The sequence below is a fragment of the Pseudophryne corroboree genome, chromosome 10 (assembly GCF_028390025.1).
Source record: "Pseudophryne corroboree isolate aPseCor3 chromosome 10, aPseCor3.hap2, whole genome shotgun sequence".
In the NCBI taxonomy this organism is placed as follows: Eukaryota; Metazoa; Chordata; class Amphibia; order Anura; family Myobatrachidae; genus Pseudophryne; species Pseudophryne corroboree.
Genome location: NC_086453.1, coordinates 269,286,945 through 269,314,831, shown reverse-complemented (window position 1 = coordinate 269,314,831; position 27,887 = coordinate 269,286,945). Strand labels below are relative to the sequence as shown.

General features: G+C 45.6%; 1 protein-coding gene across 2 annotated transcripts in view; it reads right to left on the bottom strand.

Annotated features, from left to right (window-relative positions):
- POU2AF1 (POU class 2 homeobox associating factor 1) overlaps positions 1 to 27,887 on the bottom strand; it is a 172,486-nt gene that overhangs the window by 10,069 nt on the left and 134,530 nt on the right. For both annotated transcript variants that reach the window (XM_063943263.1, XM_063943264.1), the window contains one exon: positions 4,702 to 4,832. In XM_063943263.1, the coding sequence (XP_063799333.1) occupies positions 4,702 to 4,832 (131 nt within the window). The remainder of the gene's footprint in view (positions 1 to 4,701; positions 4,833 to 27,887) is intronic.

The window sequence follows — 27,887 nt, the reverse complement described above, 5'->3', positions numbered from 1 at the left end:
ATGCCCTCATGGGAAAGGAAAGATTGAGGCTGAAAAGACGGTGTCTTTTTTAGCTGAGATGTAACTTGGGGTAAAAAAGGTTGGATTTCCCAGCTGTTGCTGTGGTCCCCAGGTCCGATGGACCGACCCCCAAATAACTCCTTCCCTTTATACAGCAATACTTCCATCTGCCGTATGGGATCTGTATCACCTGACCACTGTCGTGTCCCTGACATCTTCTGGGAGATATGGACAACGCACTTATCTTGATGCCAGAGAGCAAATATCCCTCTGTGCATCTCACATACATATATATAGAATGCATCCTATTAAATGCTCTACATGAATAAAATATTTTCAGTCAGGGAATCCGACCAAGCCAACCCAGCACTGCATCTCCAGGCTGATGGCGATCGCTGGTCGCAGTATAACCACCGTATGTGTGTATATACTTTTTAGGATATTTTTCCAGCTTCCTATCAGCTGGCTCCTTGAGGGCGGCCGTATCTGGAGACGGTAACGCCACTTGATAAGCGTGTGAGCGCCTTATCACCCTAAGGGGTGTTTCCCAACGTACCCTAATTTCTGGCGGGAAAGGGTATAACGCCAATATTTGCTATCGGGGTAACCCTACGCATCATCACACACTTCATTTTATTTTATCTGATTCAGGAAAAACTACAGGTAGTTTTTTCACTCCCACATAATACCCTTTCTTGTGGTACTTGTAGTATCAGAAACACGTAACACCTCCTTCATTGCCCTTAACGTGTGGCCCTAATGAGAAATACGTTTGTTTATTCACCGTCGACACTGTATTCAGTGTCCGTGTCTGTGTCTGTGTCGACCGACTGAGGTAAATGGGCGTTTTTAAAACCCCTGACGGTGTTTCTGAGACGCCTGGACCGGTCCTAATAGATTGTCGGCCGTCTCATGTCGTCAACCGACCTTGCAGCGTGTTGACATTCTCACGTAATTCTCTAAATAAGCCATCCATTCCGGTGTCGACTCCCTAGAGAGTGACATCACCATTACAGGCAATTTCTCCGCCTCCTCACCAACATCGTCCTCATACATGTCGACACACACGTACCGACACACAGCACACACACCGGGAATGCTCTGACAGAGGACAGGACCCACTAGCCCTTTGGGGAGACAGAGGGAGAGTCTGCCAGCACACACCAAAAACGCTATAATTATATAGGGACAACCTTATATAAGTGTTTCTCCCTTATAGCATCTTTTATATATATACAATATCGCCAAAATCAGTGCCCCCCCTCTCTGTTTTAACCCTGTTTCTGTAGTGCAGTGCAGGGGAGAGCCTGGGAGCCTTCTCTCCAGCTTTTCTGTGAGAGAAAATGGCGCTGTGTGCTGAGGAGATAGGCCCCGCCCCTTTTTCGGCGGGCTCGTCTCCCGCTATTTTTGAAGTTAGGCAGGGGTTAAATATCTCCATATAGCCTCTGTGGGCTATATGTGAGGTATTTTTTGCCTCTAATAAGGTTTTTATTTGCCTCTCAGAGCGCCCCCCCCCAGCGCTCTGCACCCTCAGTGACTGTTGTGTGAAGTGTGCTGAGAGGAAAATGGCGCACAGCTGCAGTGCTGTGCGCTACCTTTATGAAGACTCAGGAGTCTTCAGCCGCCGATTTTGGACCTCTTCTCTCTTCAGCGTCTGCAAGGGGGCCGGCGGCGCGGCTCCGGTGACCATCCAGGCTGTACCTGTGATCGTCCCTCTGGAGCTAGTGTCCAGTAGCCAAGCAGCAAATCCACTCTGCACGCAGGTGAGTTCACTACTTCTCCCCTAAGTCCCTCGTTGCAGTGATCCTGTTGCCAGCAGGACTCACTGTAAAGTAAAAAACCTAAGCTAAACTTTCTCTAAGCAGCTCTTTAGGAGAGCCACCTAGATTGCACCCTTCTCGTTCGGGCACAAAATCTAACTGGAGTCTGGAGGAGGGTCATAGGGGGAGGAGCCAGTGCACACCACCTGATCTGGTAAAAGCTTTACTTTTTTGTGCCCTGTCTCCTGCGGAGCCGCTATTCCCCATGGTCCTTTCAGGAACCCCAGCATCCACTTAGGACGATAGAGAAATTTTTTTAAGCAGTAATCATTTACACGGGTTCACTACGATATGCCGGCGGTCGGGCTCCCGGCGACCAGCATACCGGCGCCGGGAGCCCGACCGCCGGCTTACCGACAGTGTGGCGAGCGCAAATGAGCCCCTTGCGGTCTCGCTGCGGTGGCGCGTTACGCGCGCCACACTATTTTATTCTCCCTCCAGGGGGGTCGTGGACCCCCACGAGGGAGAATAAGTGTCGGTATGCCGGCTGTCGGGATCCCGGCGCCGGTATACTGTGCGCCGGGATCCCGACAGTCGGCATACTGAAGACCACCCCATTTACACGGCAAAACCAGGCTGGATTTCCATGTAAATGATTGCTGCTTGAAAAATACAGGCAAACTCACTGGAATTCCCACAAAGCCTGCAGCTCCCAGGTTATCACTTAAGCCTCCATATCTGAAACATTTGCTCAAATGAGTATTTAACTGAGATGGAGGAGGTGGTTATATAGAATTGTGTGCGTGTTTCTATTTATATGCCCAAGTACACAGACCATATAAGTAATGTCTACACAACACATCGGGGTAAATTTATTAAGATGTGAATTCTATTTAAGATGAAATGTTGCCTGTAGCAACCAATCAGATTCCAGCTATTATCTTCTAGAAGGTGCTAGATAAATGAGAAGTACAGTATAATCTTAAATAGAACTCCCATCTCAGTAAATTTACCCCATTGAGTTACCATTATTCAATATACTGTATAGAACATTTATTTTACTTACCTAAACACAATACAGAAAACATTATAGTAAATAACATGTTATATAGATCATTCTAGTGGGTGATGCCAAATGCTCTCTAGTGGAGACAAAAGAGAGACACTGAGCCACAATATCTCTAATGGTCTGTTGAACTATTGGAGAAATGTCCTTACTCAATTGTCCAAGAATTCTGATTGTGTAATGTATGCCACCAACATCTTGATAACCTATAAAACTGCATCCTGTCTATGTCTACGGCAGACTATATTTTACACAGTGCACTATATGATCGCTGATACTGAGTTGCCCATAGATCTTGTGTGCTATAATATAATTTTATATTTAAGCTTGTTCACACAAAGAATATATATTTTGCAGACTAGCAATGAGCAGGAACAGGGATTGTATCAGGTATACAAACAGAAAGGGAAATAATTAAGTGGAAACAATCATCAATACAGAATCAAAGTGGTCATTAACAGAGGTCAAGGCTGGCAGCTGACAAGGATTAGGTGAAAAGGATGCAATATCTATTGTTGGCAGACAATTTATCAATACATGCAACGGTCAGGGCTGGTGACAGTCAAAACCAGCAGGATAAACAATGAGCAGAATTTATGTGGATTCAGAGTACAAATGACTAGGCAGAATGTTATTTCAAGGCAACCATTGAAAACAGTACAAATGGGCTGAGATACGGTGGAACACCTGAGTCTGTTTCTATTTCTATCTCCGTCTCTGTACATAATCCTAACAGATTTGTGGATTTACATTGTAATTAATGATTGACAGGACTATGCACTTATCATAATGCTGATTACCATATGAGGGCTTTCTAAAACTGCAGAAATGATGGGAAATTGGGCAGACTAAGGGGTCTATTTACTAAGCCTTGGACGGAGATAAAGTACCAGCCAACCACCTCCTGTCATTTTTCAACCCCAGCCTGTGACGTGGCAGTTAGGAGCTGATTGGCTGAGACTTTATCTCCGTCGACTTTATCTCCATACAAGGTTTAGTAAATAGACCCCTAACACTCAGTCTCCCAGCCTTGCATAATCTGGGGAATAAAATTATGAGACATTGGGGCAGATTCCATTATCCGTGGGGTGATTTAACCTGTCTGTTGCTGTGGGAAAAGTACTATTAAATTACAGAATCACCTTGAAGTTGAAACAATGGCTTTCTTCCTCATTTCACCATATAATGCCAAGATCCTGCCTGCTCTAAATCAGGTGCATGTTTATTTCATACCCCCATTGCAAGATGGACTACTCACTTGGAGGATAGCCTAGGTAATGATGTCATCTCAATTATGACTTTAGAGAAGCTTGAATATATAATAAGGACAATATACAGATGGGTCCATGTTTATCTTGATCTTTAATAGGATTAACTGAGACTGGGCAGTCGGACTTAATCCCCTGCTGTATTGTTCTCTGTATTGTGTTGCATCTGAGAACAATAGATGAAGCGTTTATGTTAATAAACCATGTTGTGCCTAGGCGCAGCAAACTAGCCAAGATAACCGTGGACCCATCTGTACCTCTGCATGGATAGAACAAAACCAATACCATCCTAAAGTAAGGACGATGGGAAGCACAAAAAAACAAGCAATAAATAAAAACAGTTTCATTTGACAAAGCGTCTGTATCACACTCTCATATTTGAAAAGCAAAGAACAATCCAGTGCTACATCCATATAAACTTTAAATACAATACTTTATATTATTTTTCTCAAGAATATCATCAAATTATTGAATTGTATTATTTTATCTAGCATTTCACATTCCTTTGTATTTGAAGGTACCAGTCTTTTACTTTGACTGCATTTTTAAAGATGTTTGTAAACACATGAAATGTGATCTGTATATAGTATGAATAGAGTCACATTACCATAGGTGTTATGGAATTAGTTCCAGTTAAATTCCCTCGCTTTCTTTTCAATAGTTCTTTGACTGGTTCCTTTACACGTACACCAAGGTAGGGCCGTGTCTGATTATGCTGATGTTGATCTGAAGTCACAGCTAGAAAAAAGCAGGATTAGTGGAGAAAAAATAAAACCATCTTAGCTCAGTAATATACAAACATTGATAAATAGGTATTGATTATGATGTGGGACAAAGCAAAAAAAAAAAATCAAGTTAATTAGCTCCAAGATAAACCATGCTGTTTTTTTCTCCATGCATGGTAAATAGTGACTACTTTGCATATACCAATATAATGACAACACTCAGGGCACTGTGGAAAACACTGATAAAAAGAGATAGAATTAGTAATATACTGCTCTAACGGGGCACAAAGCTGCCAGCCAACGGTTGCAAGAAAAACAAAAACAGGGAACAGAAATGGAATGACGCTATGTGAAAATAAAATAAGTGGAGTGTACTCAGCAAATACAAGGGGGGTCATTCCGAGTTGATAGCTCGCTAGCAGTTTTTAGCAGCCGTGCAAATGCTATGCCGCCGCCCGCTGGGAGTGTATTTTAGCTTAGCAGAAGTGCGAACGAATGGATCACAGAGCGCCAGCAAAAAAAATTTGTGCAGTTTCAGAGTAGCTCAAAACCTACTCAGCGCTTCCGATCACTTCAGACCATTCAGTTCCAGATTTGACGTCACAAACCCGCCCTGTGTTCGCCCAGCCACGCCTTCGTTTTCCCTGGCACGCCTGCGTTTCTTCGAACACTCCCTGAAAACGATCAGTTGCCACCCAGAAATGGCCACTTCATGTCAATCACTCTGCGGCAACCAGTGCGACTGAAATGCATCACTAGACCCAGTGTGAAAATACATCGTTTGCTGTACCCGTACATCGCGTGTGCACATTGCACCACATACGCATGCACAGCACTGCCGTTTTTTAGCCTGATCGCTGTGCTGCGAACAAATGCAGCTAGCAATCAACTCGGAATGACCCCCAATATCCCCATAACAGAAACATAGTGGCTGCACTTATATAAACCACTAACAATTTTATTGCATATATACACTCGAAAATTATGAAAAAATTAATAAAATAAACATAAAACACAAAAACTGTAATACAGTGATCACATAGATATATGATGTTTGACATTCTATTGGTTTGTAGAAACAGCCAATGGGGTGAGGTCTGGAGTACAAGACCCCATCTAGTGAAAGAGTAGTTGCAACACCTGTGGTGAGATGCAGTACAAGGGAGGAGAGGATGCTGCTGATGTTTGTTAGATACAGACCCTATAGCTGGCAGAATGGTGGTGCTTGATTCAGAAAAATGGCGGCCATTACACGGTAACAGGAGGGAGTCTGGCAATACTCAGTAAGAGGAGAGAAAGAAATGATGGTAGATGTGTGCAGTGGAAGGTGGATGGAGGGACCGATGACTCTGGTGAATTGGATGGAATTCATTTTGCTTTTGAAGGCGGTAGTGAAATTGTGAGCAGTGACGGAAGAAGGCAGAGTGTAATTTGGTGGCCAATGAAGCATTTTGACGGAGGCCAAGAAACAAAGGGCATTGGTTGACTAGTTAGATATTATTGATGAAAACTAGGCTAATTCGGCAAGAGAACGTGGTATACTATAAATACAGGATACATTTATAGTAGCCAGCGTCAGAGTAAGATTTTCTCCATTGGTGCTTAGTGGCAATGAGTCTGTCTGGAGTCACTATTCCACCCTCTCCAGCTGTAATTTACAATTAGTGGTGCCAGGGTCTTTTTACTAAAATATCAAACTAATGGGGAAATGCACTATGGGGGTAATTCCAAGTTGATTGCAGCAGGAATTTTGTAAGCAGTTGGGCAAAGCCATGTGCACTGCAGGGGAGGCAGATATAACATGCGCAGAGAGAGTTAGATTTGGGTGTGGTGTGTTCAATATGCAATCTAATTTGCAGTGTAAAAATAAAGCAGCCAGTATTTACCCTGCACAGAAATAAAATAACCCTCCCAAATCTAACTCTTTCTGCACATGTTATATCTGCCCCCCCCCCCTCTGCAGTGCACATGGGCCCTCATTCCGAGTTGTTTGCTCGCAAGCTGCTTTTAGCAGCTTTGCACACGCTAAGCCGCCGCCTACTGGGAGTGAATCTTAGCATAGTAAAATTGCGAACGAAAGATTCGCAATATTGCGAAAAGACTTCTCTGTGCAGTTTCTGAGTAGCTCGAGACTTACTCTGCCAGTGCGATCAGTTCAGTGCTTGTCGTTCCTGGTTTGACGTCACAAACACACCCAGCGTTCGCCCAGACACTCCTCCATTTCTCCAGCCACTCCCGCGTTTTTCCCAGAAACGGTAGCGTTTTTTCACACACTCCCATAAAACGGCCTGTTTCCGTCCAGAAACACCCACTTCCTGTCAATCACATTACGATCACCAGAACGAGAAAAAACCTTGTAATGCCGTGAGTAAAATTCCTAACTGCATAGCAAATTTACTTGGCGCAGTCGCACTGCGGACATTGTGCATGCACATTAGCGACTAATCGCTCCGTTGCGAGAAAAAAATAACGAGCGAACAACTCGTAATGACCCCCATGGTTTTGCCCAACTGCTAACAAAATTCCTGTTGCGATCAACTTGGAATTACCCCCTATGTCTTGGAGAGATAACGTTGAGAGAGAAAATTCAGTTTGAAAAATGACAGAAGCTTAGTGGTTGCTTCTATAGGTTTTAAAATAAGTACCGGTAATACTGGAAAACTCTTAAAATAATAAGGACGATGATATATGAACCATATGCTCAGTGGCGGAACTAGCGAGCGGTGGGCCCAGGTGTGACAAAATGCTTTGCCCCCCCACCCTATCCCATCCAAGTCCACCCCCTCACCCCTGGAGAGGATCTGGTGAGGGGAACCTGCTCAGGGCCAGAGAAATGGATACCTAGCAACAGTGCCGTAACTAGACATTTTAGCACTGTGTGCAAGAAACGGCATCGGAGCCCCACCCCTGCATGCAAAACAGGGGCAGTGCGCGCCGTAGGCGCGCGCAAAAATAAATAGTGGTGTGGCTTCGTGGGGAAGGGGTGTGGCCACAAAATAATACCAATTCATAAAACGGTGCACAGTAGTCTCCATTATTCAAATTACGCCGCACAGTAGCACCACTACACCAGGTAGAGACCCTTTTACACCTTACGGCAGACAGATTCCTCTTTTTACACATTACAGCAGACAGCGTCCCCTTTTTACACATTACGGCAGACAGCGTCTCCCTTTTTACACATAACGGCCGACAGCGTGCACTTTTTACACATAACGGCAGACAGCGTCCTCTTTTTACACATAACGGCAGACAGCGTGCCCTTGTTAAACATAGCGGCAGACAGCGTACACTTTTTACACATAACGGCAGACAGCATGCCCTTTTTACACATAACGGCAGACAGCATGCCCTTTTTACACATAACGGCAGACAGCGTCTCCCTTTTTACACATTACGGCAGGCAGATTCCCCCTTTTTACACATCACGTCAGGCAGATTCCCCCTTTTTACACATTGCGGCAAAGATTCTCCCTTTTTGCACATTACGGCAGACAGATTCCCCATTTTTACACATTACATCAGGCAGATTCCCCCTTTTTACACATTACGCAGGCAGATTCCCCCTTTTTACACATTACATCAGGCAGATTCCCCCTTTTTACACATTGCGGCAGGCAGATTCCCCCTTTTCACACATTGCGGCAAGCAGATTCCCCATTTTTACACATTGCGGCAAGCAGATTCCCCATTTTTACACATTGCGGCAGGCAGATTCCCCCTTTTTACACATTGCGGCAGGCAGATTCCCCCTTTTTACACATTGCGGCAAAGATTCTCCCTTTTTGCACATTACGGCAGACAGATTCACCATTTTTACACATTACATCAGGCAGATTCCCCCTTTTTACACATTACGCAGGCAGATTCCCCCTTTTTACACATTACATCAGGCAGATTCCCCCTTTTTACACATTGCGGCAGGCAGATTCCCCATTTTTATACATTGCGGCAGACAGTCCCAAGAAAGAAAGAAAGAAAGAAAGAAAGAAAGAAAGAAAGAAAGAAAGAAAGAAAGAAAGAAAGAAAGAAAGAAAGAAAGAATTATACTTACCCTCTCCGCTGGCTCAGGCTCCTCGGTGCAGCTTCTGATCACGATTCCCGGGCAGGAGAGAAGGAGGAGAAGGGAGGTGGAGGAGGTAGCTGCAGCAGCGCTGTGTTATTGGTGGAGGCGCTGCTGCTGCTGTCCCTCTGCTTCACTATAGGCTGTTCTCGGAAGACAGCCTATAGCGAAGCTGAGGGACAGCAGCAGCAGCGCCTCCACCAGTAACAAAGCGCTGCTGCGGCTCCCTCCTCCACCTCCCTCCTCCTCCTTTTCCCCCGTACCGCTGTGCTCCTCTCCTCTCTGTCCGGGCGGCTGTGTGCTGTGGGCAGCGGTTGCCCGCAGCACACAGCGGCATGTAATGAGTCAGTTTGACTCATTACATGCTTTGGGCCCCTGGATAGAGGAGGGCCCCAGTGCAACGCACTGGTTGCACTGCCGGTAGTTCCGCCTCTGCATATGCTAAAGGTATACAAACAATTTGTTATTAATTGTGGCCTTCATACTCTCAGATTTAGTCATGATTATTATTTTATATTTTTACATTGTTTTATGTTTTTAAATTGGTGTGTCACAAAAATAAAGTTCATTGTGTGACATTTGTGCCAGCAAGTGTGTCACAGTGCCCAACAACTGAGGAAACAGTGCTCTTGAGAGTGATGAAAGATTGAGCTAGAATTTCCATTGCTATAACTCACTATAACATTCTACTAGTGAGAAGCAACGTACAGGTACTTTTATCTACAAACCCAATATCTGGAAAGTTAAAATAAAAAAACTGATGAACCCCCCACCCCCCAAAAAAAAATAAAAAAAATCTATTGCTATTAGTTATCATCAGAACATCAGAAACACAGATATGGGGCCTCATTCCGAGTTGATCGCACGCTGCCGATTTTCGCAAAGCAATGCGCACACGCGTCGTAAGGGTACAGACAGCATTGTTGCTGTGCAATGCTTCTAGCGACGATTCCATTCGCACAGCCGATCGCAAGGAGACTGACAGGAAAAGGGCGTTTATGGGTGTCAACTGACCATTTTCTGGGAGTGGTAGGGAAAATGCAGGCGTATCCAAGCGTTTGCAGGGCGGGTGTCTGACATCAATTCCGAGACCAGACAGGCTGAAGTGATCACAAGGGCTGAGTAAGTTCAGACCTACACAGAAACTGCAAAAAACTTTTTCGTCCCGCTCGGCTGCACATGCGATCGCACACTTGCAAAGTGAAAATACACTCCCCCGTGGGCGGCAACTATACATTTGCACGGCTGCTAAAAGTAGCTAGTGAATGATCAACTTGGAATGAGGGCCATGGTCCGTAAAGAAACGATCACTACACCAACAGATGGACCTCAACAGTGAAGTGCACTTATCAAGAGCCCCATGCTGCTCATTTAAGCATGCTTCGGAGCCAGTGACTGCACAATGGAGCTTAGTTTGTGGTTTCTGTTGTTGAATTGAGCAAGGTTGTAGGGGTGGTCATTGACTATTGATGGTTAACAACTATCGATGATATGCCAGTGATTGCTAAGATAATGGGCATGAATCAAAGGTGGACACTGTTGTGGCATTGGACCAAATGGACATTATTTTCAGTCTGCACATGGGTAAGCCCCACACTGCGCATTAATCACATTGGTTACTTCGTGATGAAGGAGAATGAATTTGGAGGCAGGGAGAGAAAATTTCAGTGGGTGTACCTAAGAGGTAACATAATTGTGGTTAGGATGACACGAGTGTGTCTAGAAACACAGTTGCATTGACACAGTACCCCAGTGATCAGATGTCGAAATTGCATTTTCGATGTTGAGACCAATGGTGATCTGATGATACTTTTAAGAATGTGCCATGATGGATTAGCACCGCTGTCAGTGGGCATGTCAGTAGGCTGAGAATCAGTCATGACATTTGCATAAAGATGCAGTTGCTGTTGTGGAAAAAGATGAAGTCACAGATGCACTGCAAGCACCTTTGAATCAGCCCTTTAATGGTTTTAAAAAAATATTCTGAAGAAAATACCCACTACAGCAGAGAAACGCGTAAAGCGTTTATATATGTACCGATTTTGGAACTGCCTCTATCCAAACTTGTAGAACCGACCTTGGGATTACTCTTATGGACATCCAACCTGCCCTAATCATAGAGAACTTTATATGAGGCAGATCATTACTTGCTGGAATAATGAGAACATTTCACCAGTTACACACACTGCTATTCTATAAAGCTACTATATTGGTTACAGATGAATAGAAAGGATGGTATTCAATTCTTTTCACCCCCTTCCACACCCATTCTGTTTCTGCTGACGGGCGTGGTATAATCATTTCAGCTCTTTACCACTGGGGTAGCGAGTGTTCCCTAACCCTTTACGCAGCTAGATTACTATGGGCGCGATATGTGCGATAACGGGGATCACTTTAGAAAGGAGATTGGGCATGATATATCATTTGAATACCGCCCATAGAGTGCAATATTTTAGGAATGTCCTTTCTGCAATTGATATTTTAGAAGTTTGCAGTATCTCTGTTGTGCGTAGCTCCTTATCTTTTGCACAAGTAATACTTTTCCATTCATTTACATTTAGAATTAGCGCGCAAGTATTCTTTGTAGACATTACTTTTAAAGTAAAATGCATTATACTGTATATATAATAGACCTTCAATACAATTTTGATCTAAAATTATTATGTTCTAATGAGCTTTGCTGTAACTTTCTTTAATTCTAGATTTTGCCACGAGAATCTAATGTTATTTATTGAAAAATGTAGTTTGCAGAATTTGCACACATTTGTGTCAAATGTTTCCGTAACTAAGGTTGCATAGGTCAACAAATATATCACTATATGTTTAACTGGATAGGAAGAGTGTTGGTATGCCTTTGAAGTTAATGGGTGTGGGCGAGGTGTAAAGTATTTACTGTAGAGGATAGGTTATATATGAAAAATTACTTGGTTTAATGATTAAATGCAGTGACAGAGACACAGTTGCAGTGGTGCGTGTGATGCTCAAAGCACAGCACAGAGGCATACTTGCCTACTTTTGAAAACTAGTTTCAGGGAGATTTTAGTTGGCAGTAGCTCTACCTATGGGTGTATCTATGCTTAACTGCTTGTTGCCAGATGTTTAATGGGGGTAATTCACAGTTGATCGCAGCAGTAAATTTGTTAGCAGTTGGGCAAAACCATGGCCCTCATTCCGAGTTGATCGCACGCTGCCGATTTTTGTTGCGCAGCAATCAGGTTACTACTGCGCATGCGTATGCACCGCAATGCGCACGCGTGTCGTACAAGTACAAACAGTATTGTTGCTGTGCAGTGCTTCTAGCAACGATTCCATTTGCACAGCCATTCGCAAGGAGATTGAGTTTATGGGTGTCAACTGAAAGTTTTCTGAGAGTGGTTGGAAAAACGCAGGCGTGTCCAGGCGTTTGCACGGCAGGTGTCTGACATCAATTTCGGGACTGGACAGGCTGAAGTGATTGCAAGGGCTGAGTAAGTTCAGACCTACTCCGAAACTTAAAAAAACTTTTTTGTCCCGCTCGGCTGCACAAGTGATCGCACACTTGGGCGGCAACTATACGTTTGCACGGCTGCAAAAAGTGGCTAGCAAGCGATCAACTCGGAATGAGGACCCATGTGCACTGCAGGAGGGGCAGATATAACATGTGCAGAGAGAGTAAGATTTGGGTGGGGTGTGTTCAAACTGAAATCTAAAATGCAGTGTAAAAATAAAGCAGCCAGTATTTACCCTGCACAGAAACAAAATAACCCACCTAAATCTAACTCTCTCTGCATATGTTGTATCTGCCCCTCCCCCCCTCTCCCCCCTGCAGTGCACATGGGCCCTCATTCCGAGTTGATCGCTCGCTAGCTGCTTTTAGCAACATTGCATACGCTAAGCCGCCTCCCTCTGGGAGTGTATCTTAGCTTAGCAGAAGTGCGAACGTAAGATTAGCAGAACTGCACAGGAAAAATTTCATGCCGTTTCTGAGTAGCTCCAGACCTACTCCTATCTTGCGATGACTGCAGTCTGTTTAGTTCCTGCTTTGACGTCACAAACACGCCCTGCGTTCGGCCAGCCACTCCCCCGTTTCTCCAGCCACTCCTGCGTTTTTGCCTGGAATGCCTACGTTTTTTAGCACACTCCCTGAAAACGCTGAGTTGCCACCCAGAAATACCCACTTCCTGTCAATCACACTACGAACACTCGAGCGACTGAAAAACGTTGTTCGAGCTTGGGTAAAACTACAAAGTTTTGTGTGAAAGTACTTAGCGCATGCTCGCTGCGTACCATGCGCATATGCAGAATTGCTGCTTTTTCACTTGATCGCTGTGCTGTGAAAAACAGCAGCGAGCGATCAACTCGGAATGAGGGCCATGGTTTTGCCCAACTGCTAACAAATTTGCTGCTGCGATCAACTCTGAATTACCCCCCAATGGCCCTCATTCCGAGTTGTTCGCTCGCTAGCCGCTTTTCGCAGCAGTGAACACGCTACGTTGCCGCCCTCTGGGAGTGAATCTTAGCTTAGCTGAATTGCGAACGAAGTATTCGCAATATTGCGAAAAGATTTTTCTTTGCAGTTTCTGAGTAGCTCGAGACTTACTCTTCCAGTGCGATCAGTTCTGTGCTTGTCGTTCCTGGTTTGACGTCACAAACACACCCAGCGTTCGCCCAGACACTCCCCCGTTTCTCCAGCCACTCCCGCATTTTTCCCAGAAACCGCAGCGTTTTTTCACACACTCCCATAAAACGGCCAGTTTCCGCCCAGAAACACCCACTTCCTGTCAATCACACTACGATCAGCAGAACGAAGAAAAAACCTCGTAATGCCGTGAGTAAAATACCTAACTTCTTAGCAAATTTACTTGGCGCAGCTGCAGTGCGAACATTGCGCATGCGCAGTTAGCGGAAAATCGCACCGATGCGAAGGAAAAGAACGAGCGAACAACTCGGAATGAGGGCCAATATCTTTTTGGTACTAACATTGCTGCCTGCAATTAGTTTGCAACTATTCACTGTGATAGTTTTTCTCTTCTCACTCAGCACAATTTACATGATAATTGTGATGCAATAAATTCCAGATTCAATTTGACCCTGTGTGAATTCAACCCTAAGCATATATTTCTCAGCTGACAATATGTTGGTAAGTATGTTTTTTGGGTGTATTAGATGTTATTTTATTGTGAACACTGAATTGTCTGCCACTTGTAGGCTCTACCTATCTTCATTGGCTGTACTGTTTTCAATACCTTTATAGTATCCTCCAAATCAGTACATACAACAGATACTCGAATTATACACCACTTACTCAAATCCGAGGAACGGATTGTTATCGGTAATACTAAAGAATACTTATCGGTCACATGTGCTACTTTGAGGTTTTGTGTTTAGGAAACTTATTTATTTAAACTTTTGCTTTTAGTCTACCACGGGCTGAATATGAAATCCCAGCGTGCGGGGTGCCGGCTGTCCATATCCCGACAGCTGCATCCCGCCCGCCAGTATCTCAGCAAGGGGCTACCCCTTGAGGGCTCACTGCACTCCTCACAGGTTCTATTTCCACTCTATGGGCGTCGTGTACACCAAACAGTGGGAATAGTCCTGCCGGGGCTGTCGGCATTCTTTGCTGTCAGGTTTCCGGCGTCAGTATCCTGAATGCTGAGATCCCGACAGCCCAGATATTAACTACATCCCTCCAACAAGAGTGCTGTATTAATCAGCTACATAAAATATACTTACCTTTAGATCACGCTTATCGAGGTAGCCATTATTTCGATGTCCTCTTTCAGATATTTATTGAACTTTTTGAACTTATATTTCACCTAAATGCTGTTGGTTTACCACATTTGATAAGAAATTACAGATTTATTTGAATCATTATCTCTTGGTAAAAAAATAAATATCTTACATCTTTTTGTTGTATTGTCCTTTTTGTGTGTTTACAGTATCTAAGATTTCTATAAAAATTCTTACCATCAGCCACAGCTCACACTAGCAACAGCAGGAGTCACTGAGATCAGAAGCCTGTTATATAGGGGTCAGGAAGGCTCTATTCTCTCCTGTAACTTGTGGTGCTAAGAGACAACAGCAGGAGCTGTTGAGGATTGACAGTAGTCATAGTGACTGCAGCAAATCACTGTCCTTACATAGAAACTCCATCATCCCCCAGCTGGCTAAATTGAGCAATAGTGAAGAATCTGAAGAATCTGGGGCTTTCGATTTATAATCCGGGGCATCAGGAGAATCCACACTGAATTGGAAGACTCCAGCAGGAATGCGGAAGGCTAGGCAACTATGCACAAAAGGGTTGCTGGCTATGACCGTGTCAGTCTCTCACACACACTGTCGCTCATCCATGACCCCATCTAAGCAGCAATGCAGGAAGTGGCTGCCCCACCTTTGCTAGCCCACCCACCCTGCTCTGCTCATTGCTGCACCGTCACTGCAACGATTAATAATGAAGAAGAGAAGGCCCAGGCTGGCTTCCGGGCTTCCCTATGGCTGCCCCACCCACTGGTGCTGTGGCCACCCATATGAATGATATGGTGATGGGTGCGCGGTGCTAAAAAGGGAATGATTGATTTGACCCACCCTTCCTTCTCCAGTCCCTCTACTGGCAGTGCTGGGAAAGATGACATCACTGCACATCTGCAACTGCTGTTGTGAACAGAGGAGCCACGTGGTTGCTGATTGAAGGGATGGGAGAGTTGTTATCAGGTGATTCATCAAAGTCAGTCATCAAACTTCTGTGGGCATTATGTGTAAGGTGCACTTTGCCACTGCAGTGGGCATTATGTGTAAAGGGCAATATGCTACTGCTGTTGGTTTTATGTGTGAGAGGGCTCTATGCTACTGCTGTGGGCATTATGTGTGAGGGCACTGTGCCGCTGCTGAGGACATTATGTGTAAGGGGCATTACACTACTGCTGTGGGCATTATGTTTAAGGGACAGTAAGTTACTGCTGTGGTTATTATGTGTGAAGGGCACTATGCTACTGCTGTGGACATTATGTGTGAGGGGCACTATGCTACTGCTGTGGGAATTATGAGTAAGAGGCACTATGCTGCTGCTGTGGGCATTATGTGTAAGGGGCACTGTGCTACTGCTGTGGGCATTATGAGTAAGGTGCACTATGGCACTACTGTGGGCATTATGTGTAAGGGGCCCTAAGCAACTGATGTGGGCATTATGTGTAATGGGTACTATGCTAATGCTGTGGGCATTGTGTGTAATTGGTACTACTACTGTGAGCATTATGTATAAGGGGCACTACTACTGTGGGCATTATGTGTAAGGGACACTATTACTGTGGGTATTCTGTGAGCATTATGTGTACAAGGGGCACCACTACGTGGGCATTGTGTATAAGGGGCCCTACTGTGGGCATTGTGTGTAAGGGGTCACTACAGTGGCATAAATTTAATTGGGAGTACTATGGTGTGGTCACACCCCTTCCTTTTGAAACCACACCCCTTAGTTGTGGCACGTGCCTTCAGAGCGCACTGTTCCTTTCTAAACTATGGGAGGTAGAGCACAAGGCCCAAAAAAACCAAACACGGGCTCTGGCTTGACCTCATGTGGCGCAGAGGTGACAGGGGAAAATTAGATGAGTTCCACCACCTGTCAGGACCACTTTTAGCCTCGTGGGCCACCATTTGATACTAGTACCAGTGCAATGGCAGGTAGAGTTTCTCCATCTGAACATGGCCTCTGTGGCTGAGCTCAACAGCTGAGAATGCAGCCGCTTTCACTGACATGCCAGCAACCTGCCCATAACATGCCCAGGAGATTGACTGTTTTGTGTTCACTTCAAGCCACCTTTCACCTCTGAATCAGGCCCTAAATCTCATGTAGGGCTTGATTCTGAGTCTGGCGCATCTCTGCAATGGAACTGTCTTGCAAATATCAGCAGACTACACATGTGTCGCATAAAGTAATTGCAGACTCTGAATGCGCTACACCATGTATACCCCCTTGATGAAGGATATGAGAGCAGCTGCTTCTCTCAGTGCATGCTCAGATCTCTCCAACACATGTCACAGCTGTGTAGCCATACTTCCTTGCTAGTGCGATGTGTGTGTGTGTATGGAGAGGGGAGGGATGCCTTTTCCTGGTGGATCTTTTGCACCCAGTGTGGGATAGGCGTAAGTGACAATACTAATGATGATCACTGCAAATGCAGATAGAAAAACATTGGGCAGTGTAACCGTATGTATGAAGTCACATGGATATTTGCCTTAGCAGAAGGTAATACATGTGTCTGTACTGTATATACTCATTTTGAAATAACTGTTATATGAAATTTCGGGGTCTATGTACTAAGCCTTGGAGAGAGAGAAAGCGGAGAGAGATAAAGTACTAGCTGATCAGCTCCTGTCATTTTTCAAACACAATGTAACATGGCAGTTAGTAGCTTGTTGATTGGTACTTTATCTCTCTCCAAAGCTTAGTACAGAGACCCCTTCATACTAAAAGATCATTTAAATGCAGAGATTTTTTTTTAATTGATGCATTAAATAGGTATTTCCAAACTAAAAATCAAGCATGCATACACATACATCCATGTGTAGATTTTGGTGCTTTTTACACTGATAACTCTTATGCTTGGAAAAGCGAAACATGGAAGGGAAATTATGGCAATTGTAGGATGAGTCCAGTACAATTTGTGTTCTCATAATTGCGCCCTGGATGCATACACATATATACAAGTCAATAGGCATATCAGCTGCTGGGTTTAGAAGGTTGGTGAATAGAGACACAGAGATGATTAAGATGATTGGCAGCGCTCTAGTACTACTTCTCAAGGAATGATTGCATCTTGACTCTCCCACTGAAAGTAATTAATTACAGTAGCTGTTACATTACATGATGTATGTTCACTGTACATTACTTAAACATACCTCCCATTGGCCTCAGTCTTGATGGCGGATTGAGGTGGTGGCGGTGGAGGGGGGCGTCATTTACCTAATTTTCTCAACAGCAGACTTACCTTCATAAAATGTTGTGTAATGTCTGTTTCTTGTATTGTTTGGTGTGCTTCCCTATGATCATTTGTGTAGGGCTAAGCAATGTTAGTGTAGAAAGTGTTGATAGCCTGGTTAGGGTAGCACAGGTATCACACCTAGTTTAGTAACAAAAGACTAGGGAGGGTCAGGCCCACCATCAGGGGTGTGCTGCGGGCCTGACAGAGATTGCCCGGGCCGCTCATGCCGCCGTCTGCTGCCGTTATGCTCCGCCCACTTTCATTTAACGAGTTCTGCCACTATCAAAGGAGGGGTAGAGGACGCTGCAAGCTTCTATTGTAAACGTCCCTCCAAAAATGGCTGCCGCCTCAGAGAAGACAGTTATTAAAGATACTAGAGGAGGCTCCTCTAGTATCTTTAATAACTGTCTCCTCTGAGGCAGCGGGCATTTTGGCAGAGACTTTTCAATAGAAGTGTCAGGAATCGTCGTTCAGCAGTATCTCACTTACCAGCGCGCTGGTGTGCAAGCCTCCGGAGGTCACGGCCCCAGTCGCGGCTGCATGAATGCACTGTCCGCGAGCGTCATGTCCAATGTCGCTAAGTACCCCTGAACTGCATTCAGTGTGTGCCCCACTGTGTGCCGGCGTCTGTCTAGCATGGGTGCCGCCATGACACCTGCACTCAGCTGATCTGGACATCCAATCCGGCGAGGTGTTTGCACACAGAGTCCAACATCCAATCAATGCAGAGAAAGGGGTATAAGGTTCAATCCGTGGCTGAGTCTCATCGCATTGGACAACGAGTCACATTCGGTGTACAAGTTCTCCTGGTTCCTGTGTTCCTGTCTCCAGTGGATTCCCTGTTGTCATTCCGTCATTTCATCTCCGGTCTTCAGTACTCCAGCTTGCTACGATCTCCAGCCACAGTCTGCTACAACAACTTGCAGTAAGAGACTTTCCTCAGGTGTTTTCTCATTTCTCAGCTTGTGCACCTAATTACCAGCATTCCACACTGTGCATTGCATTCAGCACTTAACAACTTGCTGTGTTGGGACTGTCTCCTGCTTGGGCCTTGCTTGGCTTAAAGAACCTGTGCTGCTACAGAGACTGTGTGCTTTTATTTATTTACCAGAGTTCTGTCTGCTTCATCCGCTTTCATTATTGCCATTACCATTTATATCAAGCTTCAAGTTCATCTCTATTCCTCATTTTGTATTCAGTGACTTTTTGAATATTCATTTCATTGGATTAAGTTATCATTCATTATTCCTGTTATCAGTTATACCAGTTACTATTCATACTCCATTACTGTTGTTGCTGACTTCCAAGTCCACCATCATTTGTTTTCATTTCATCTGTTTGTTCAGTTGCTCTGTGACCTTTGTGAGATAATAAATATCAAGCGCATATGCGCTGGACTTTTCTTCAGCCTCCTTGTTTCATATATTACACCTACACTGACCCACTAGTGCCCCCTCCGGGGACAGACAAAACTACAGACCTGACAAGAAGATTGCAGCATACTCTGCCCTCTCCTGTGACAGTGCCAGATCTCGGTCATGAAAAGGGAGCAGAGCTACACGAAATGGAGGGGGCAGAGCTACACAGGACCAGGCTGCTACAGCTCCGGCCAGCCTGTGATAGGTAAGTTGAGGGAGAGAGAGTGGGAGAGATAAAGTGCGTGTGTGTGTGTGTTTATTTTGTATGTTTTTATGAATTTCTGATGGCGGCCCTGGGGAAGGTGGCCTACTTTCCAGCTTGAGGATAGAGTGGAAGTAGGCTCTGTAGTAGTATAATTGTGTCTCATTCACACAGGTGATTCCTCAAAAGATGGCACCAAAACTCAAGAAGACCATGGAGTCTTTGAGAAAATTGTGGTTCCCTTGTAAGATATCCCCATGAAGTGACACACAATCCAGGAAGGGTTCTCCTGGTGATTTCCCAGTGTGCTAGGAACATATGCATCTGACGCTCATGGGCACTAGAGACAGACAGAACACACTTATATATGACAGAAGGGTGTCTAAGGCACTGTTGCTGGTTATAACATTTTATACAAGCTGGTAGCAAGGTCTCCCAGTTATTGAATTGTCCCTTTTCTGGTACCTGGAGGGTGACAGGAAGGGGTGGATTGCCCATAGGGCTCACAAGAAAGATCCCTGGTAGGCCGATGTGCATGTGGGGCCTGTTTTGTTTGTTGACGTGTGAGGGTTGGTGCTGCCACCATGGTTTTTAATGGTATTCCTCTGGTGCTGCCCATGTGAGGCCACTTCTACAGATATTTCCAGGGACACTTTTAGATCCCAAACCACTCCTGGACAGGTACTAATTCAGTTTTCTCCCTTAGCAGCAAATGAAGCAATTCAAGGACTAACCCCAAGGTGCAGCTATCTGAAGGTGTGAATGGGCAGCGAAGATAAGTTATCAGGTTTCTTCATGTTCCCTCCCTCCACTCTTACATCTACATTATTAGTTGTTAACTGATCTAACATTGGTGTCTCTCACAAGATGTTTGGTAGCGCTTCCTTTGCACAAGGGCTAGATAATGCATAATGATCAGAGGATTTGGCCTTTGTTAATTTAATGGTAATTATGTTCACACTTAATGTTTTCTTTACATAGTCTTTGATTTCTTAGACACTAAATACAAGGTAGGAGTATGTTAGTCCTTCATTATTCTTTTATAGGCTTTTATGCATTTTCTTTAGTGATCCATAATTTAATGGATTATAAAAATAAGAATTTACTTACCGATAATTCTATTTCTCGGAGTCCGTAGTGGATGCTGGGGTTCCTGAAAGGACCATGGGGAATAGCGGCTCCGCAGGAGACAGGGCACAAAAAAGTAAAGCTTTTACCAGATCAGGTGGTGTGCACTGGCTCCTCCCCCTATGACCCTCCTCCAGACTCCAGTTAGGTACTGTGCCCGGACGAGCGTACACAATAAGGGAGGCAATTTGAATCCCGGGTAAGACTCATACCAGCCACACCAATCACACCGTACAACTTGTGATCTAAACCCAGTTAACAGTATGATAACAGAAAGAGCCTCTTAAAGATGGCTCCTTAACAATATAACCCGAATTTGTTAACAATAACTATGTACAGTATTGCAGATAATCCGCACTTGGGATGGGCGCCCAGCATCCACTACGGACTCCGAGAAATAGAATTATCGGTAAGTAAATTCTTATTTTCTCTATCGTCCTAAGTGGATGCTGGGGTTCCTGAAAGGACCATGGGGATTATACCAAAGCTCCCAAACGGGCGGGAGAGTGCGGATGACTCTGCAGCACCGAATGAGAGAATTCCAAGTCCTCTTTTGCCAGGGTATCAAATTTGTAGAATTTTACAAACGTGTTTTCCCCCGACCACGTAGCTGCTCGGCAGAATTGTAATGCCGAGACCCCTCGGGCAGCCGCCCAAGATGAGCCCACCTTCCTTGTGGAATGGGCCTTAACAGATTTAGGCTGTGGCAGGCCTGCCACAGAATGAGCAAGTTGAATTGTGTTACAAATCCAACGAGCAATCGTCTGCTTAGAAGCAGGGGCACCCAACTTGTTGGGTGCATATAGTATCAACAGCGAGTCAGATTTTCTGACTTCAGCCGTCCTTGAAATGTATATTTTTAAGGCTCTGACAACGTCCAACAACTTGGAGTCCTCCAAGTCGCCAGTGGCCGCAGGCACCACAATAGGTTGGTTCAGGTGAAACGCTGATACCACCTTAGGGAGAAAATGCGGACGAGTCCTCAGTTCTGCCCTATCCGAATGGAAGATTAGATAAGGGCTTTTATAAGATAAAGCCGCCAATTCAGATACTCTCCTGGCGGAAGCCAGGGCCAGTAACATAGTCACTTTCCATGTGAGATATTTAAAATCCACCTTTTTCAATGGTTCAAACCAATGGGATTTGAGGAAATCTAAAACTACTTTTAGATCCCACGGTGCCACCGGAGGCACCACAGGAGGCTGTATATGCAGTACTCCTTTAACAAAAGTCTGTACCTCAGGAACTGAGGCCAATTCTTTTTGGAAGAATATTGACAGGGCCGAAATTTGAACCTTAATAGATCTCAATTTGAGACCCATAGACAATCCTGATTGTAGGAAATGTAGGAAACGACCCAGTTGAAATTCCTCCGTCGGAACACTCTGATCCTCGCACCACGCGACATATTTTCGCCAAATGCGGTGATAATGTTTCGCGGTGACTTCCTTCCTTGCCTTAATCAAGGTAGGAATGACTTCTTCTGGAATGCCTTTCCCTTTTAGGATCTGGCGTTCAACCGCCATGCCGTCAAACGCAGCCGCGGTAAGTCTTGAAAGAGACAGGGACCCTGTTGTAGCAGGTCCCTTCTCCGAAGTAGAGGGCACGGGTCGTCCGTGACCAACTCTTGAAGTTCCGGGTACCAAGTCCTTCTTGGCCAATCCGGAGCCACTAGTATTGTTCTTACTCCTCCTCACCGTATAATCTTCAATACCTTTGGTATGAGAGGCAGAGGAGGAAACACATATACTGATTTGTACACCCAAGGTGTTACCAGTGCGTCCACAGCTATTGCCTGTGGATCTCTTGACCTGGCGCAATACTTGTCCAGTTTCTTGTTGAGGCGAGACGCCATCATGTCTACCATTGGTCTTTCCCAACAGTTTATTAGCATGTGGAAGACTTCTGGATGAAGACCCCCCTCTCCCGGGTGAATATCGTGTCTGCTGAGGAAGTCTGCTTCCCAGTTGTCCACGCCCGGGAAGAACACTGCTGACAGTGCTATTACGTGATTCTCCGCCCAGCGAAGAATCTTGGCAGCTTCTGCCATTGCACTCCTGCTTCTTGTGCCGCCCTGTCTGTTTACATGGGCGACCGCCGTGATGTTGTCCGACTGAATCAACACCGGTTTTCCTTGCAGGAGTGGTTCCGCCTGGCTTAGAGCATTTTAGATTGCTCTTAGTACCAGAATGTTTATGTGAAGAGACTTTTCCAGGTTCGTCCATACCCCCTGGAAGTTTCTTCCTTGTGTGACTGCTCCCCAACCTCTCAGGCTGGCGTCCGTGGTCACCAGGATCAAATCCTGTATGCCGAATCTGCGGCCCTCCAATAGATGAGCCTTTTGCAACCACCACAGAAGATATACCCTTGTCCTTGGCGACAGGGTTATTCGCAGGTGCATCTGAGGATGCGACCCTGACCATTTGTCCAACAGATCCCTTTGGAAAATTCTTGCATGGAATCTGCCGAATGGAATTGCTTCGTAAAAAGCCACCATTTTTCCCAGGACTCTTGTGCATTGATGTACAGACACCTTTCCTGGTTTTAGGAGGTTCCTGACAGGTCGGATAACTCCTTGGCTTTTTCCTCGGGAAGAAAAACCTTTTTCTGAACCGTGTCCAGAGTCATCCCTAGGAACAGCAGACGTATCGTCGGAAAACAGCTGCGATTCTTGGAATATTTAGAATCCAGTCGTGCCGTCGAAGAACTACTTTAGATAGTGCTCTTCCGACCTCCAACTGTTCTCTGGAACTTGCCCTTTTTAGGTCGTGCAAGTAAGGGATAATTTAGATGCCTTTTTTCTTTGAAGAAACATCTATTTCGGCCATTACCTTGGTAAAAAGGCCCGGGGTGCCGTGGATAATTCAAACGGCATCGTTTGAAACTGATATTGACAGTTCTGTACCACGAACCAGAGGTACCCTTGATGAGAAGGACAAAATTTGGACATGGAGGTAATCCTTGATGTCCAGGGACACCATATAGTCCCCTTTTTTCCGGTTCGCTATCACTGCTCTGAGTGACTTTATCTCGATTTGAACCTTTTATGTAAGTGTTCAAAACATTTTAGATTTAGACTATGTGTCACCAAGCCGTCTGGCTTCAGTACCACAATATAGTGTGGAAAAATAATACCCTTTTCCTTGTCGTAGGAGGGGTACTTTGATTATCACCTGCTGGATATACAGCTTGTGAATTGTTTCCAATGCTGCCTCCCTGTCGGAGGGAGCCGTTGGTAAAGCAGACTTCAGGAACCTGCGAGGAGAAGATGTCTCGACTCTCCAATCTTTACCCCTGGGATAATACTCGTACGATCTAGGGGTCAACTTGCGAGTGATCCCACTGCGCCCTGAGACTCTTGAGACTACCCCCCCACCTTGAGTCCGCTTGCACGGCCCCAGCGTCATGCTGAGGACTTGGCAGACGCGGTGGAGGGCTTCTTTTCCTGGGAAAGGGCTGCCTGCTGCAGTCTACTTCCCTTACCTCTATGTCTGGGCAGATATGACTGGCCTTTTGCCTGCATGCCCTCATGGGAAAGGAAAGATTGAGGCTGAAAAGACGGTGTCTTTTTTAGCTGAGATGTAACTTGGGGTAAAAAAGGTTGGATTTCCCAGCTGTTGCTGTGGTCCCCAGGTCCGATGGACCGACCCCCAAATAACTCCTTCCCTTTATACAGCAATACTTCCATCTGCCGTATGGGATCTGTATCACCTGACCACTGTCGTGTCCCTGACATCTTCTGGGAGATATGGACAACGCACTTATCTTGATGCCAGAGAGCAAATATCCCTCTGTGCATCTCACATACATATATATAGAATGCATCCTATTAAATGCTCTACATGAATAAAATATTTTCAGTCAGGGAATCCGACCAAGCCAACCCAGCACTGCATCTCCAGGCTGATGGCGATCGCTGGTCGCAGTATAACCACCGTATGTGTGTATATACTTTTTAGGATATTTTTCCAGCTTCCTATCAGCTGGCTCCTTGAGGGCGGCCGTATCTGGAGACGGTAACGCCACTTGATAAGCGTGTGAGCGCCTTATCACCCTAAGGGGTGTTTCCCAACGTACTCTAATTTCTGGCGGGAAAGGGTATAACGCCAATATTTGCTATCGGGGTAACCCTACGCATCATCACACACTTCATTTTATTTTATCTGATTCAGGAAAAACTACAGGTAGTTTTTTCACTCCCACATAATACCCTTTCTTGTGGTACTTGTAGTATCAGAAACACGTAACACCTCCTTCATTGCCCTTAACGTGTGGCCCTAATGAGAAATACGTTTGTTTATTCACCGTCGACACTGTATTCAGTGTCCGTGTCTGTGTCTGTGTCGACCGACTGAGGTAAATGGGCGTTTTTAAAACCCCTGACGGTGTTTCTGAGACGCCTGGACCGGTCCTAATAGATTGTCGGCCGTCTCATGTCGTCAACCGACCTTGCAGCGTGTTGACATTCTCACGTAATTCTCTAAATAAGCCATCCATTCCGGTGTCGACTCCCTAGAGAGTGACATCACCATTACAGGCAATTTCTCCGCCTCCTCACCAACATCGTCCTCATACATGTCGACACACACGTACCGACACACAGCACACACACCGGGAATGCTCTGACAGAGGACAGGACCCACTAGCCCTTTGGGGAGACAGAGGGAGAGTCTGCCAGCACACACCAAAAACGCTATAATTATATAGGGACAACCTTATATAAGTGTTTCTCCCTTATAGCATCTTTTATATATATACAATATCGCCAAAATCAGTGCCCCCCCTCTCTGTTTTAACCCTGTTTCTGTAGTGCAGTGCAGGGGAGAGCCTGGGAGCCTTCTCTCCAGCTTTTCTGTGAGAGAAAATGGCGCTGTGTGCTGAGGAGATAGGCCCCGCCCCTTTTTCGGCGGGCTCGTCTCCCGCTATTTTTGAAGTTAGGCAGGGGTTAAATATCTCCATATAGCCTCTGTGGGCTATATGTGAGGTATTTTTTGCCTCTAATAAGGTTTTTATTTGCCTCTCAGAGCGCCCCCCCCAGCGCTCTGCACCCTCAGTGACTGTTGTGTGAAGTGTGCTGAGAGGAAAATGGCGCACAGCTGCAGTGCTGTGCGCTACCTTTATGAAGACTCAGGAGTCTTCAGCCGCCGATTTTGGACCTCTTCTCTCTTCAGCGTCTGCAAGGGGGCCGGCGGCGCGGCTCCGGTGACCATCCAGGCTGTACCTGTGATCGTCCCTCTGGAGCTAGTGTCCAGTAGCCAAGCAGCAAATCCACTCTGCACGCAGGTGAGTTCACTACTTCTCCCCTAAGTCCCTCGTTGCAGTGATCCTGTTGCCAGCAGGACTCACTGTAAAGTAAAAAACCTAAGCTAAACTTTCTCTAAGCAGCTCTTTAGGAGAGCCACCTAGATTGCACCCTTCTCGTTCGGGCACAAAATCTAACTGGAGTCTGGAGGAGGGTCATAGGGGGAGGAGCCAGTGCACACCACCTGATCTGGTAAAAGCTTTACTTTTTTGTGCCCTGTCTCCTGCGGAGCCGCTATTCCCCATGGTCCTTTCAGGAACCCCAGCATCCACTTAGGACGATAGAGAAATGTTTGCTGCAAGGTACTGTATACATATCTCAAGAACTATGGGGTGATTCAGACCTGATCGCTGGGCTGCTAACTTTGCTGTCCTGCATTCAGATAGTCGCTGCCCCAGGGGGAGTGTAAATTCGCCCTTGTAAGTGTGCGATCCCATGTGTATGCCGAGCTGTAAAAATCCACTGTGCGCAGTCTCTGCGCAGCCCAGGACTTACTCCTCCAGTGTGATCACATCAGGCTGATCAAGGCCGGAGCTAACGTCAGACACCCTAACTGAAAACACTTGGGAACGCCTGCGTTTTTCCGGACACTCACACTAAACGGAGAGTTACCACCAACAAATGGCCTCTTCCTGTCAATCACCTAGCAAACGCCCATGCAACTGAAATTTTCACACCATCCTGTCACTGATTGGCGATTCCCATTGTTGTTGTCCGACGCGTGTGCGTTTTGCGGTGCATACGCATGCGCAGTTATAACCTGATCACCCACTGTACGAAAATGCACAGCAGCGATAAGGTCTGAATCAGGCCCTATGTACTTAGAACTCCAATATTTGGAACATATAAACTTCCTTTTCCTTTTTGTAGTTTTCAGAACCTTGTCTTTGGTTTGGATTTTTTTTGTGAGCTGATAGGACATTTACGTCTCCTCTAAGAGGGTGTATCTTTGAGCTGTTTTTGGTCTATTAAAACACATCTGGCATATTGTGGTATTTACTATAAAAGAGTAGGTGGATATAGACATTACAGATGGAAACATAGGGGGTCATTCCGAGTTGATCGCTCGCTAGCAGTTTTTAGTAGCCGTGCAAACGCTAAGCCGCCGCCCTCTGGGAGTGTATTTTAGCTTAGCAGAAGTGCGAATGAAAGGATCGCAGAGCGCCTACAAAAAAAATTGTGCAGTTTCAGAGTAGCTCCAGACCTACTCCTAGCTTGCGATCACTTCAGAGTGTTCGTTCCTGTTTTGACGTCACAAACACGCCCTGCGTTCTCCCAGCCACGCCTGCGTTTTTCCTGGCACGCCTGTGTTTTTTTTCGAACACTCCCAGAAACGCCCACTTCATGTCAATCACTCTGCAGCAAGCAGTGCGACTGAAAAGCTTCGCTAGACCTTGTGTAAAATGGCATCGGCCATTGTGAAAGTACGTCGCGCGTGCGCATTGTGCAGCATACGCATGTGCAGAAGTGCCATTTTTTTGCGTCATCGCTGCGCAGCGAACATTTTCAGCTAGCGATCAACTCGGAATGACCCCCATACTGGGAAATTCAGAGCTACATCGTAGCAGCAACTTTGTTAGCAGTTGGGCAAAACTATGTGCACTGCAGGGGGGGGGGTAGATATAACATGTGCAGAGAGAGTTAGATTTGGGGGTGGTGTGTTAAAACTGAAATCTAAATTGCAGTGTAAAAATAGAGCAGCCAGTATTTACACTGCATGGAAACAATATAACCCACCCAAATCTAACTCTCCCTGCACATGTTATATCTGCCCCCCCCCCACACACACACACACACACACACACACACTTGTAGTGCACATTGGGGGTCAGTTTGAGTTTATCGCTAGATAAAAATGTTCGCAGTGCAGCACTGAGGCAAAAAAATTGCACTTCTGCGCATGCGTATGCGGCGCAATTCACACGTGCGATATACTTTCACAACGGCCGATGCAGTTTTACACAAGGTCTAGCTACGCTTTTCAGTTGCACTGCT